The sequence below is a fragment of the Apteryx mantelli genome, chromosome 3 (genome assembly GCF_036417845.1).
Source record: "Apteryx mantelli isolate bAptMan1 chromosome 3, bAptMan1.hap1, whole genome shotgun sequence".
Lineage (NCBI taxonomy): Eukaryota > Metazoa > Chordata > Aves > Apterygiformes > Apterygidae > Apteryx > Apteryx mantelli.
This window is the reverse complement of record NC_089980.1, coordinates 88,795,853-88,810,500: the sequence shown is the minus strand read 5'-3', so window position 1 is coordinate 88,810,500 and position 14,648 is coordinate 88,795,853. Positions and strand designations below refer to the sequence as shown.

Genomic DNA, 14,648 nt, shown 5'->3' with positions numbered 1-14,648 from the left:
TCCTCAGGTATGACCATTTCTGCTCAGGAAGCCAAGAAAGAGAAAGAGAGATCAGTAAAATGGAATCAGTATTTATTTTATTATTTATTTTATTATTACAAATATATATATTTTTTGCCAATGCTCCCTTTTTTTGGCAAAAAGTTGAGATCCATTTCCAGTTACCCAGAAATTCAGTTACTCCAATGCCTGGAGGGATCATTGCTGAGCATTAATAAGTAATGAAGGGAGGCACAACAGCTCGGAAGTCAGCAGAGTCACAACAGGGAAGGCTTGGGCTTGATGCGACTCATTGGCGTCCGTGTTGGTTCACCACGACATTCTCTGTGCAGTCCAAGGCACTGACCGGCAGGCCCCAAAGGAGGACAGAGGCAAGTCTCATTTGCCTAATGGTGCTCCATGAATACCACAGAGACTGGAGCATTTTGTAGCTGTTGCTCTCTCTGTCTTTCATTTAAAAACATAGAAGTTGAAGGTAAGAAATAAGAGGACAACAGGACAGACAATTTATCGGTTATTAATGCCTGCCATCCAATAGGAAGAAAAAAAGGTAATAAACCAAAGTGTTCTGGCTGCAATTACCAAAATTCATCAGAAAATATACTCAGCTCCAGACATCCATCAGGTCCCCTATTCCACAAGGAAAAGAGACGTGATGACTCATGAGCACTCCCAAGTTTTATTACCAGCGGAGATGTATGGCTGAGCTGCTCAGGGACGGTTCAGGTTCAGACATATGCACCAGCATCCCAAATGCAAACCATTGCTCTGACCTGGTCCTCTTCAGCTGTGTACTTCTGAATTGGTAACCATTTAATCACAGAGTTTCCTTTCCTCTGCGTGGCACTTTTCATACTGAGTTCGTGGGGTAGGTATAACATTTCCTACTCATGGACAGATTTTCAACTGCTTCCACCTTTCTACTTCCATTTGGGCTGGGCTGTGCTATGCCTGGTGCCTGCCTCAAGCCAAATTGGTCTGCAAACTTTCAGCCAGAATCGTTCAGCTCCTTCCAGAAGGCAGAGAAGGAAAAAGTGCTTTATTCTGCAGTGTTAAAATTGAAATTAAAATGCTGCTGACCTCTCCTTTGTGAAGTGCTGGTGCCTCCCGACATCAGGGTGAGGTGAAGCATGTGCATTGCTCATGGGCCTTGCAGACAGGCACGAGGCTGGAGAGCCTCAGGAGTCACAAGTCCAACCCCAAGTTTTGCAGTACAAAGATTTTTTTTGCCAGTTCCTCTCAGACTTGGATGCTACCTCCAGCTCTCTGCCACCTCCCTTGGCTGGACTGAGACCCAGTCTCTTCCTTGCACAATCTCCATGTCTCTGTCCCGTTCTCCATGTCTGGCCAGTCCCAGTCTCCTCCCAACAGGACTCGTTCAAGCTCCTTCTTGCATTTTTTTGTCTTCATGAAACATAGTCACGGCCTTTTTTTCCCATTTTGCTGGGGCTCTTCCTCCACCTCAGTCACCCTGCCCTTCTCCCTGCCAAACCAGCCCACCAAGCTTGTCTCCATCCCTGCCACTGCAGGTGGGATGCACCACATCTCCTCACTGCCGGGGAGCTGTGGCCAGGGCAAGAGGGGAAAGAAAAGCACTCACCAGCCTCCTCCCCGCGACAACCTGACTTGTCTCAAAGCCTTGCTTTTCCCTGGGGCTGTAATTTAGGGGTCCTGTAAATTCTTGGAGGAGAGCAAGAGGGAAATGAGGCTTCCTCTGTGTCCCCCAGGGACACCCCCAAAATGTCATGTCTCTTTCCTTGCCTGAGTTCACATTTTCCTTCTGAGATATTGCATAGCCTTGTCAAGTAATGGGTAGCATTTATGCTGTAATTTATGCTTCAGACCCCAAACCCTATGGCTAGGATATGTTGAGGCTGTATATAATATGTTTTTTCTTACAATTTACATTTTTACTCCTTTCCCTTAAAAAACCCTTGGCAGCTGCATACAATAGTTGATATTAAACAAACATGATTTAGGCTGACAAGTCAAATACTCAAAAGTTGGTCCAAGATGGCATCCTTGTCCACGTGTCATGACACAATCTTTTGTTACACGATCACCTGACTTTTCATTTGTTTGCTTCTGTCTTTTTAAGCTTTGTCCCATTTTGGGCCAAGGCTGGATTCACTATAAAGCAAACATCAGACATGAAGGACAGTCTTAAATATAAAGTTTCCTCACTTTGGGGCATTTGCTTTTGCAACTGCAAGCAACTTTCTTTTAACAGCATTTTTTGCCCTACATAATTTGGATTCTTACAACATACATTCAGGTATCCTGCTGCTTTCTGCCAGGGCTTTCTGAGCTTGATTCTTGCACAAATACAAATATTGTGTAATTCAACTGAACTCAGTGGAGTTCAGCTAACATAATACTAGCATAAGAGAAATGGGAATCACACACTCTGAAGCTTTCTCCCTAGCCTCCAACAGATGCCAAAATTGTATTGCAATTGAGCTAAATACCTTGCTTTTCAGACTCCTCCTAATAAACCAAAGAAAATCCAGTCAAGCTTTCTCATTCAAAGGAATTTAATTACTGTGTAGAACACTTGCAATAAAAGCTTCTTACACATAAAGAAGACAGCTCTTTCGGTAACATCCTGCCTGAACCACATGGAATAATTATGCCTCTTGTGAATCATTACCTCTTTATTCCAGGAAAAGAATGCTCTTTTAATATGATTACAATATGAAGAAGATACAGACTATCAAAACAACAAACAGAACATTAAAAGAGCCCTGCTAAATAAACAGCATACAGCTTTTATTACTGTGGATATAAATGACTCCAAAATTTGCAAGTGGACACTGGGGATTTTTCAGCTGATGTCAGACTCTCTCAGTAGTGTGTATAAAATAAGTCCTGCACTGACGATTTCCCCCATGGAAGGACACCTATGAGTTGTGTAAGAAACTTTGACTAGGAGCTAGGTGATGTCAGTTATGTCCTGACTCTAAGAGTCTTTTCTTGATCTAGGTCAATTTATTCCACTTGTCTCTGCTTTGGGCTCCTCAGGAAAGGAAATCTGAAAAGTGACATTCATGTTGTCATTAGACAGTAGGAACAGTCTCAAACAGCCGGGTTTCAAAACAAGCCTTTTAAGAGTTCCTGATCTTCAAGCTGACATGTCTCGTCAGTAGGCTACAAGAACAATGAACCAGAGAGTCACTTCCCTGACCAAGAGGAGCTCTTGAGGAAAGGCAGGTCATGGTTAAATTAAAGAAAAATAGACTGTGCTTTCAAGTATGTGTGATTAAACATTTTAGCTGATACAGTTTTTAAAAAGTGCTGGTCAGCTTCTGTGCTCTCCACTGAGCGCGAGCTGCTTTGTAAAACTGCACTAGTTGATGAGCCCTGAGCAATCACCTTTTCTTCTAGCTGGGATGTGTCAGTCAACAGCTGGGGCCATGTTCACATGCTGCTTTGTTCACAGAAAGCCACCTATCTGTGGGGGAGTTGCTGCAGCTTGTACCCAGGCCACACACACCTGAATTTGCTTTTCCATGGAAACAAAGACATGGGGAGATGGAGGACAACAGGGTCTGCTCTCTCTCCCTGTTTGGAGTTAGGACATGCTGGGTTGTGACCACGGCCTGGAAAGTGGGAAGCACTCCCAGGTCCTGCAATCTCGACATTACCAGAGCAGCTGTGCCTCAAAATTACCTAAAACATAGTGCTTTGACCAGCATTAGGAACTGAGCTTGGAGAAAGCATTAAAGTGCTTCAGCCCCAAAAGAGAAGGAGAGACCCCAGCTAACAAAATGGGAGAAAACTGGAGGAGTAACGGTTAGTCAGACAGGAAGGAGAGGATGGTGGCGTGGAAGGGGATCACAGACAGACAGTCAGGGATTGCTACTGTCTGCTAAAGATCCTAGTTTAAAATAGGCTGCTTAGCTGGCAGCCCAGGCCATGACCAGTCACGTGTGCGCCAAAGTGCTTGGCCCACTGGCTGCCCTGGCCTGGCTGTACCTCACAGGCAGGACTCCCTGTGATCCCTGTGCACTGGGGTGCTCAAGGGAGGGCACCCTGGGAGGGGACACGTGCAAAGCCTCTGTGCGCACAGCCTAACTCCGTGCACAAGATGCAATGTTGGTTCACAGAACTGCAGGACTACAGAATGGCTGAGGTGAGAAGGGACCTCTGGAGATCATCTAGTCTAGTGCTCAAAGCAGGGTCACCTAGAGCAAGGTGCTCAGGGCAGTGTCCTGTCAGGGTCTGAGTATTTCCAAAGGTGTGGTTTTATGGTGGATAAGTTTGAGAAGTTTGCTCTGTCAGAAAAAATCCCCCTCCAACACTGCATTGCCTTGTCAAACTATTGCATTTCACAGGAAAGAAGTGCAAGCTCCAGCAGAGACACTGGTGAGAGATGAATATTTCAAGGCATCAGGTGGGGTCTCTTGTCTATGCAGCAGTCTGCCCTGACCACAGTGCAGATCTCTGTGGAAGGAGTTTGCCTCCCTCCCCCAACCTTCCTGGAGAGCTGTGGCAATCTGCTTCACAGCTTTGGCCTTATTGGGCTTATCTACAATCAAAGTAGTAATACTGCTGCCTCCTTACCCACCAGGGCAATCCTTAGGTTAACCCCCTTTTCCAAGATTAAAAGTGCACATTTGTCACTGCGGGCTTTTGCTGAATCTGTGTACTTTTGGTGATGGAGAGAAGCGATGTGCACACGTGCTTCCCTCACCCTAATCCTGCCCCCCCACATCTGCTCCCCTTTTTGCCCTCAGAAAAGGTGGGATAAATGGCCATTCCCAGAGCACTCTTCAGCCCAGGGCCAGAGCAATCTGAATTCTGAAACTTGATTTTTCCTGCTCCAACCGGTTGCCCAGGGCTAGGTGAGAGGCTTGGAGAAAGGGTTTACAAGCGCCAGTGACCTATTTTTCTCCCTAATTCACTGTGGAGCAGCAGAGAGATGCCCGCCCCATTGCCTTCCTTCCAGCACCGCTTTCCCTTGGTTTCTTCAAGTGAGGAACTCGAGGACCAGTCTAGAGCCCATCCCTGCAGGTCTGTGCCACCACGTGGTCACTGCATTACCTAGCGAGGGTGCCAGCTCTGGGCGTTGCTCGCAATCTGCACTGCCATTGCTTGAAGAAAAGAAATCTCTAGACTTCAAAGCTTGACATCATGACCTAAATGCAAGTGACGCTGGAACATATGTTTCCTCGGTAGAATAAATGATATTCCTCTGGAATGAATAATTTTCAGAAAGGGAAACTGCACAGAGCAGTACGAAAGGGAGGTATTTGCCCTGTGAGCCCTGCTCTGCGATGGCCTTCCAACCCCAGCAGAGCTCCCCATGTGTGGCAAGCAGGTCCAGGGGACTTCGACTGCACAGAGATTCATTATCCCACCAGCACTTCATGTCAGGAGGAGGCAAGTGCATTTCATGCCCCCATCCCAGAAGCAGGGAGAGTGTGTGGGAATGTGAAGGAGAAGAAAGTGCCTGGGAACCATCGGTATGCATTTACCAAGGTAAATCATGCCTGACCAACCTGATTGTGCTCTGTTGTAATATGACTGAGTTTGTGGGCAGGGGGAGAGCAGTGCATGCCATTTACCTTGATTTTGCCGGGTTTTAAACACTGTCTCAGGCCCTGGGGGTTGTGGCAGACAGCGAGCTGTGCGTGAGACAGCTGGGGGCCCTGGCAGCAGGGGCCAACAGCATCCAGGGCTGTATTAACAGGAGCAGAGCCCACAGATTGAGGGAAGTGATTATCCCCCTGCACTCGGCACTCATGAGAGTGCATTTAGGTACTGTGTCATTTTGGTCTCCCCAGTACAAGACAGACATTGCCAAACTGGAGCGAGTTCAGCATAGGGCCACTGGGACAGGCAGGGGCTGGAGCACTTGTGCTGCAAGGAGAGGCTGAGGGAACTAGGCTTGGCCAGCCTGGGAAAGAGGCGGCTTCAGGGGGACTTAACAGCAGCCCCCCAGCGCCTACAGGGAGGTCACCGAGAAGATGGAGTCAGGCTCTTCAGTGGTGCATGGTGGGAGGACAAGGGACAGCAAGCAAAAATTGAAACGAGAGTGATTCAGACTGATATAAGGAGAAATGTTTTCCCCATGAGGACAGTGAGGCAGTGGAGCAGGTTGCTCAGAGAGATTGTGCAGTCTCCGTCATTGGAGGTTTTCAAGATCTGACTGGACAAAGCCCTGAACAACCCAGTCTGATCCCATGGCTGACCTGCTTGAGCAAGAGGTTGGACTAGAGACCTCCTGGAGTCTCCTCCAATCTCATTTATCCTCTGATCCTGTGATCAACGTCTTCTCCACTCTGAGAAACAGCCCCATGGGGTGAGGGAGGACTGTGGCAAGGGCGCATGCAACAGGGGCCCAGAGCCTGCATTACAGCGGCACAAGAGGCAGCAGGAAGGACAGGCTCTGCTGGCTGGAAGTTCACAGAAGACTGTGGGAGCTTTGGGGGTTCGTATTTCTCTATCTTTCTGTTAGTTTGCACCACAAAGAAGAAGCTGCACGAGTCAGGGCTTGAGCAATAATCTGTATGAAAGTATCTGCATTTTGTAAGCTCCCAGAGGGCCTTGCAAAGTGCATGGCTTTCACAGCTACTAATCCCACTTTGACCAATTAGGAAGAAAATATATTTTCTGAAGACAATAGAAGAAAACATAACTTTCTATTGAGGTTTACAATGCAACAGTTTCATAAATCTGTAGCTTAGCCCTTCTGTATTCTGTCGCACTTCTGTATTTTATTTTCTAGGTAGTCAGCAGAAGAGCACACACTACTGAAAAATTAGTATGCAATGTCTTATAGCATGTTATATGAAAGAGCTGCTTGGAGCCTTTGCTTTGAGCACAGTAGTCTCCATTACAACTGTTCACCAACCTGAGATGATCAAGCCATTTTGAATTAGTTTTCCTTTCCATAAATGGCCCAAAGGTGGCTAGTTTGGAAAGTCCAAAGCTGTTATACCCAGCATACCTTAAACTCAGCAAAGGAGGAACGAAAAATGACCTGCTTTCCCAATCTAAAATACAAGTTTGCTTAGCTGGGATTCTTAAAGTAGCAACTTCTAGGTTTCCCAGCAAGGCTTCTGAAGATGGACCACTGTGAGTTAAACAGCCTGAGACCTTGGAGAGAGGACCTCAAATCCCAGCTCTGCTACAAACCTCTGGGGTGACCTTGGGCATGCCAACCATCATTTCTGGGCCCCAGCTCTCCATTAGGATGAAGAATACTTGTTCTGTCTCTCACATCTATGATATGTAAGTCTTTTGTCTCTGGGGCATTTGTATGTCACTACAGTATGCCACATGGAGGTGTACTGTATGCGTGTATACAGAACGTATATAATGGACCTTTGATAGCATCTGGGAATAGGGATGCTCCAGAAACACAAAAAAATTGTATTTCACATTGCGCATTAGAAAATCAATTTCAAGTCAAGCAGGAAATGAAGAGGAGAGTATACTCAGGAAGGATGATTCTTAGCTGACATTTTCTTAGGCAGATCTAATCTCTCACTTTTCTTCAGTTTTTCTAAAATAAAAATTAAATCAACTAAAACCTTTCCTTCCTCCATGAGGCAAAAGCTCTATCTGCACTCCAGAGACACTCCTGTCCTCTCCAGTCTGTCCTGTCTCCTCCTGGGCCAAACACAAGGACTCATGCCACTTTCCTCACCTGCTCCTGCTCCCATGTTTCTTCTTGTGTTAAATCCTTCTCTCCTTTGATGTATCAGACTCCTTTAGCTAACCTTATATCCCCCATCTCCTTCTCCCCCCTCTGCCCTTCCCCATTATCCCTTCCTACTGCTTCTTCCATTACATTCCCACATCTCGACCTTGCACCAACTCTAATGTTGCTTTACATGCCAGCAACATCACCCTTTTCTATTTTACCAGCTCCTTTTCTATTTCCCTTTTCTGTTTTCCCTCTTCCTGCTGTGCTGACCTGCATATCCATTTCTTCCACAGACTGTTCCCATTCAATTCATCTCACCTGTTTATTCATCTGGCTATCCCTTTCCTGATGCCTTCAGGCCTTTCTCTGGGCTTGCCCACAGATTGCTGCTTGGACAGCAGAACCTGAGGTCAGGGCAGATTTACCAGCAAACTTAGACCAGAGAGCCTGTGGGTGCCCATACCCAATTAACAGGGTATCTTCTGCACACCCACAGAGAAGCTTCATCCAGGTAAAGCTTGTTCACGCCTTGCTCAGGAGGCTGCGCTGAGGATAAATCCATTGCTTTCATTATTAACCTCCCCCTGACTTTGTTCCCACCACCCTTCCCAGGGTGGGACGGCTGAGACATGCAGGTGAGCCTGCATCAGGGCATGCAGAGGCTGGGTGCCAGCGGCTGCACGTGGCTCAGGGAGAAGGAAAGAACTGATCAGCTTACCAGTGTATGCTTTTATACTTCACGTGTTACAGCAGTGTCTTAACTCCACATCCTGAGCCTCAAACAGAGCCTGGGGACAGCTGGTTGGGGCTGTGCTGAGGCCAGAAGTGGATCAGCATTCACAGCAATGTTAGCAGTTTCATGTGGCATACAATTACCTTATTTTTAGTCATTCTTAATAACAATGATGAATACCACTGCCTGCAACACAGCTCAGAAGCCATCTGTCTGAGATCACCAACCCAAGTATTACAGCTGAATTATAAACTGCAGACATCGGGAGCGAGGCACCCCTAAGCCCAGAGACCAGGACATGTTTGTTCAGAGCCTTGCGCTTGGTCTAATGAGCTGTGTCTAGACTTGGGCATCTTCAGTCTGCCTTTCTGTCTCCACAACACCAGTTATTAATCTACAAATGCTCTGGTTGAAGCCACACAGAGGAACCTCTGCCAAGAAGTCCCAAGCAAGGCTCTCAGAAGCAAAACCCTTCAGCCAGGCTTCTCGGCAATGCCATAACCCACCACAGTGCTCCAGGGCGCGGGACTTGCACGCTCCTCGTGCTGTCCCTGCCACACACGCTGCACAGGGAACGCTCATGGAAACCCTCACCAGCACTTCTGAGATAAACCACAGATTTCCTCTTAAACGCACCAGTAGCTTCCTGGGACACCTGCCCTTACTTCTAGACTAATACTTTTCTCTAATGTCATTTCATAACCCCTTACCCCACCACCTGCAAAGCTTTATCATTTTATTTGCTCTAATTAAATTCCCCATTAACATCTTTTCCTCTCAGCCGATATAGATTTCTTCCTTTCTTTTTTCTGCCTGCACTCTTCCTTTTTTTATCTTGTCTCCTGTTCCTCATAGTGTTTAGTGATGGGCTTTGCCCTCTGACCCTTGCCTGTACCTTTTTAAGTGCTACCATATTTTTTCTATAATGGGTTGACCAGATGTGAACTCTATATTTTAAGCAGCATGATATCATAGCTTCTCAGACGTCTCCTCTGTTGTAGCTGGGGACAGTCTTTTCTCATCTCCCAGTCATTTTGAGAGGAGCCAACTGCAATGTCAAAATCCCTTTAAAAGGTTCCTTCTACATTTTTCCCTTCATGTGTATTTTTTTCTTCCCAAGCCTGGTTCCAGCTCCCTGCACGAGGATGGCATTTGTCATATTCGTATGCCAGTGGAGGGGACAGTTTTAATCAGCTGCTGAGAGTCTCTGAAAAAAGGCTCAGTCTCACTGGCCAGTGTCACCCATTTCGCCCCCACTCTGAACTTTAGTTTACTGATTTGCTCTTGCCAAGAACTGAGTAAAAGAGATGCAGGGTCTGACTCAGGAAGTTTCTCACTCTGGTGTTTTGACAGAGAGAAACACTCTAATCATTATGGTTCTTGTTAATAGGCTCCCTAATTAGCTATATTTCTCCTCCTTTCGTTGAGACTGCTAGGAGCACAGCTTTACGAACCTGCGCGACTCTTTCATCCTACCTCACGCCCATTTCTTTCTTCTTTAGTTACGAAGTTTGGCATGAGTCGCCAGATGCTCTGTGGCTCAGTAAGCAATACACTTCAAGGAGGAGCTCCAAGCAAATGCCTGCTTTTTAATGTGTGCTGGGGAGAGGGTCACAGTTATATTAACTGTCCATTATAAAGCTTTTGATACAACACGTGCCTGTATTTAGAAGACATGTGATGTTTTTGTCTAATGAGCTCCAGTTAGCAAGGGTTAGATAATCTGCATCTCAGCCTTCATGTAAGAATGAAAAAAAATATGTGGGAAAACATAAAAAGCAAATGCAGAAATGCAGAGAAATTACTTCAGTGGAGTTTAACCATCGTTTCCATCTCGTCTAAATCTGAGATAATGGAGAGGGAAAGAGCAGAGAGACCTAAATGGTATTTACTAGAAAGACATGCCTTGGTTCTGATCTGCTATCTTCTATTTTAACCTCAGCTCTTAAAAGATTAAAAAATAACTTTTTCTGTGTCTGTCAACCACCCTCACGCATTTCCGTCCAGTCAGAAATGGACCATACACCTTATTTTCCTTGTAGCACAAGCCTACATGTATCTATCCAAAGATAAGAGCCTCCTGTGATGGATTAAGATTTCCAGCTCTGCCTGCTGTGATTTACTTTGGGATTACAGCACCGGCCCTTTTCTTTTAGCTCCGTTGCCAGTCCGGACGTGCAACACAATGGAAATATGATGTGGCCCCTTCATAGGCATTTCTGTGGGGTGTCAGCACCATGTGCTTGCTCGTGCATGTACCCCCTCCGTGCACAGTCGGCCAAGAGCCAGCTCTTGCACCCCTGTGTCTATTGCCGGTGCATACAGATGCTCTTCAGCGCTATACTTAAACAGGCATCGTCTTGCTATGCTCTAGCTGCCAAAAAATATTCTGTGGTAGCTGAAATGCAGAATCCCCCCAGGAGAGGCTGCCAGTCAGTTAACATCAAGAATCTAAATTTTACAAAATCCAATGTTGTCCTGATTACAAGGACTTCAGCGTAGGCAATTTTTTTTTCATTATTTAAACAATTTCCCTTGTGTGTTTGCAGCCTAGACAACAGCCACATTGTGTTTAATGCAGTAGAACTGGGAAATGAAACTGGCTGGGAGCAGATCAACATGGTTTTATTGTCCAAACTGAGTAAAAAGGTAGAGCAAATTCGCAAGCTAGCTGGTGACAAATAAATCAGATTTAATAATAAAAGGTGTTCGTGTGTATAAATAACCCATAGAGGATCTTTTTAAGGTATTTGGGGATGATTGAATAAATGCCTAGTGTTGCAATGGAGACATCTGAGTCCTACCTTACAGTGTAAGCAAATTGTTGATACTGAATATCCATGAGTGAAGGCAAAGGGACTACAATGACCTAGGGATTTGGCCTTTAAAAAAATTCTTCCTTTGGTCTCTTCCTCCTGATTTCAGACCTGCTCCTTCATTCTCTTACCTTCTCCCTTCACTTTATTTTACACCAAAGTGTACATCACGAAACAGAAATTTATCAGGGTTTTATAGTTTGGTGTCTTAGCATAGCAATAGTTCTTCACTGACAGAGGGAGACAAGAGAGGCTGCAATCAATCTTTGCTGTCTTCAGCTTCTAGCAGTAGCTAGAGGTGCTTTTCTATCCAGGTAGTTCATAATGTACCCCACATGCTTATAAATCAGCATTGATTAGCAAGGTATACACAGTAGCAAAAAAACCCTGTATATAGAATACACTGTATGAAAACTACTGTGTTATGTGGAAATTATGCATTCCTATGTATGCTATATACTAGGATTCTGTGCAGATTAAGTACTTAATGCATTTTTGTTCTATTATCACCGTGATGATTTTCCCTGAATTATATTGGTCAGTACTGACTTAAAATATTTAACAGTGATTTTTTGCTTCAAAAACAAATTATTTGAGACATGTTAACTGAGATGTCTGGAGTAAAGTGTAGTAACTGCAAAATAAATTTTACCCATTAGTTGCTCATTAATAACTAACAGCCTCATTCAAAAATTAGGCAGTGTATGTATAAAGTATGGGCTTGTGCATGTGTTTATATGCAGGTATAGGATTTTTTTATAAAGTCTTTCTTCATTTCTCTGTGTCCAAGTCTGCAGCTCAGCTGGTCTTTCTGATATTTCTTCTGGTTTTTTTCCTATCATATAGATACCACATGGCTGGGCCCTAGAGCCTTAGCTCCCTTAGCTCCCGTGGCTCCCTGTGACTCCCCTGTGCTGCCAGGGAAGCCGGGCTTGCCCAGGGCTCAGCCCCAGCACTGCTGCTCTTTCCTTAACCTTGGCTTCCCCGCTCAAGTCTACTGAGCCGCTGCCTCCTTTTCATTTAAATCCCTCCTGCAACCTCACTCCTTCCTTGATGCCCACCATAAAGAGCTTCATTGCTCAAAACATGCTGTTGTGGCTTATTTTCAGTGAGAGATGAAGACACACTTGACTTGACCCGTTCCGGAGCAGTAACGCTCATCACCTTGCACCCTTACCTTCCTCACTGCTGCCAGCAGCCTCTGCCCTCCCAACAGAAGCACCGAGCTCCCTGCCTTTGTAGCCACGTGATGCGCTCTTGTGACTCGCTTAATTGCTTTCATCTCCTGCTCTGCCCTCGTTTTGCCAACAGATGAATGTTCTCGAGGCAGATGCTGCATGTTACTACGTTCCAAAAAGCACTTTGATGCACTCTGTGTAATTACTGCTAATAAATAAATCCTGAGGAGCTGGGGAGCCCTGTTGACTTAACAGGGGCCAAGACTTTTCAAGACAAACGGGATGTTTTGTTTCCACAGAACTGGAAATGCAGTGGTGCGGGGGTTTCCCTTTGCTCGGTAGCAAAATGGGAATGGAAAGACAAAAAAGGTAAAGGAGAAGGAGACATATTATCTTTTAATTTGAAAGGTTAAAAAGAGAGAAACACGGGGGAAAAACTGAGCTGAAAAACTGAAGAACATCCAAGAAAAAATCAGTAAGCTCCCCTGAAAAAGATTCAAACTCCACTTTGAAACCTGTCAAATAAAAATGGCTTAAACACAACACTTCCCTTTAGCCCTTATTGACTGGCTCCACTTCTTCCCTATGGAGATGCAAATGCAAACCCTGTCGCAGGTTGCACATACAAAGCAGTCTCAGAAACTAGAGAATCTGCAGTACGACAAGACCCCTGAGCCCTCTTATCCAGACTCGTGAAACACGAGCAAGCCTGTATCTCTCATCCAAAACATTCCTAGTTCTGTCTTTTACTTAGCAAGCACTGACTTTGGTGACCCTCATAGCTCCCCTACACTCCCAAATCCATTTTTTCTGTTATCTTGGCTGCAACAGCAAGCCTGAAGCAAGGAACTACGTATCTAATTGCCCGCAGATTTCATGGGCCGTCAGAGCATACAGCGACACATAGCATACAGCTCACAAGTAACATTATCTCACATGGCATAAACTGGCACAAGGTAAGGATCTTCAGGATCATCTTTTTCTCCCTCGCATCTGTGGAAAGTCTGGTAGGTCATGCTGGCTAATATACATTGCACTTGGACAGGTGGTAAGTCTTTCATCATCAGTTGTGGCCTGTTGCCTGTCCAGCATCTGTTGATCTGACTGCTTGAAATACAGCTCTATTGGATCAGAGATATTTGTGTCGATATTTAATATTCTAAGAACAAGTTTAGGAATGGAAATTCATGTTTGAACTTTCACTTAAACCATTTAAAATGAAGGCATTGACTACTAACTCCTAACTTCGGACACCTCTTAAAGGACTCATATAGCCCTACAGAAAAGGTCTTAACAATCCTGTCAAGCTAAAACAGAGTCGCAAACACGCGATTCACTGACCAGGGCTCTAAACATCGCCTATGCATGCTCCCTGTGTGTAGCTGGTCCCACGTTGGCCCTGTTCCGCACAAGCCATCACTCTGAAAGTTTCACTGGTTGAATAAAGAAGGGCATTTGTGCTTTGCCTCATCTGTTGCTGAGAGGAGAATGTTTAACCACTTAACTTTAAAGAGGAGCTTTTCAAAAGTGATTTTTCTTCCCCTCCAGGGTGAAGAGGTAAAACAGCCTGAAGGAAGCTGGGAAGGAGGGTTTGGTTTGGACTGACAGCTAGAGGGATGTCTGTTCACCCAAGGAAGCAAGACAGCTTTATTCCTTGGGATCCACAATTGTATAAACTTAAAGGGACAGAAAAGGATTTTTTTTCTTCATTTGGGGGTTAGCAAACAGTAAACATACAGCTTGAAGATCAGAAAGGCCAGCGTATTGAGTTCTGTCAGTTCTATGGAGTTCAGGTAAATTATACCATAGGTGAGCTTCATCTGTCCCATACATTTCTTATCCTTCTTCTTGCTAGAGCAAGATTTCATTACTGTTTCTGTTGGTCTAGATTTAAGGGACCCAAATACTAGACCCTCTACTACCACCTTTGGGAAACCACCTCACAGCTTAACAGATCTCACTGCAAGGAGCATTGCCTGACTCCCTCTTTTAATTCGCCCTCTTGCTTTGACTTTCTACCTCGCATATCATCCTAAGCAGTTCCTGTCCCTCCCTGGGATTTCTGAACGACCGGGTAACATGCAGCTCCAGCTGGATTTCCATCTCCTTCTGCTCTGTTGCAGAGTTACCACCTTTGATACTTCATCTCAGGGACCAGTCCTGGGAATGGAGCTGCATCTCTGCTGCTGATGGGACCTCTGAGCGGGGTGTCCTCGGGGTGGGACACCCCTTCCCTGAACCTGCCGGGGTTGGGTCTGGAAAGAGGT

The 14,648-nt window shown here is 45.4% G+C and overlaps 1 protein-coding gene across 1 annotated transcript in view; it reads right to left on the bottom strand.

Moving 5' to 3' along the window:
• Positions 1-14,648, bottom strand: part of SCML4 (Scm polycomb group protein like 4) — a 50,887-nt gene that overhangs the window by 13,017 nt on the left and 23,222 nt on the right. The window contains exon 5 of the mRNA XM_067294799.1: positions 1-22. This exon is cut by the window's left edge and continues 245 nt beyond it. Coding sequence (XP_067150900.1) covers positions 1-22 — 22 coding nt within the window. The remainder of the gene's footprint in view (positions 23-14,648) is intronic.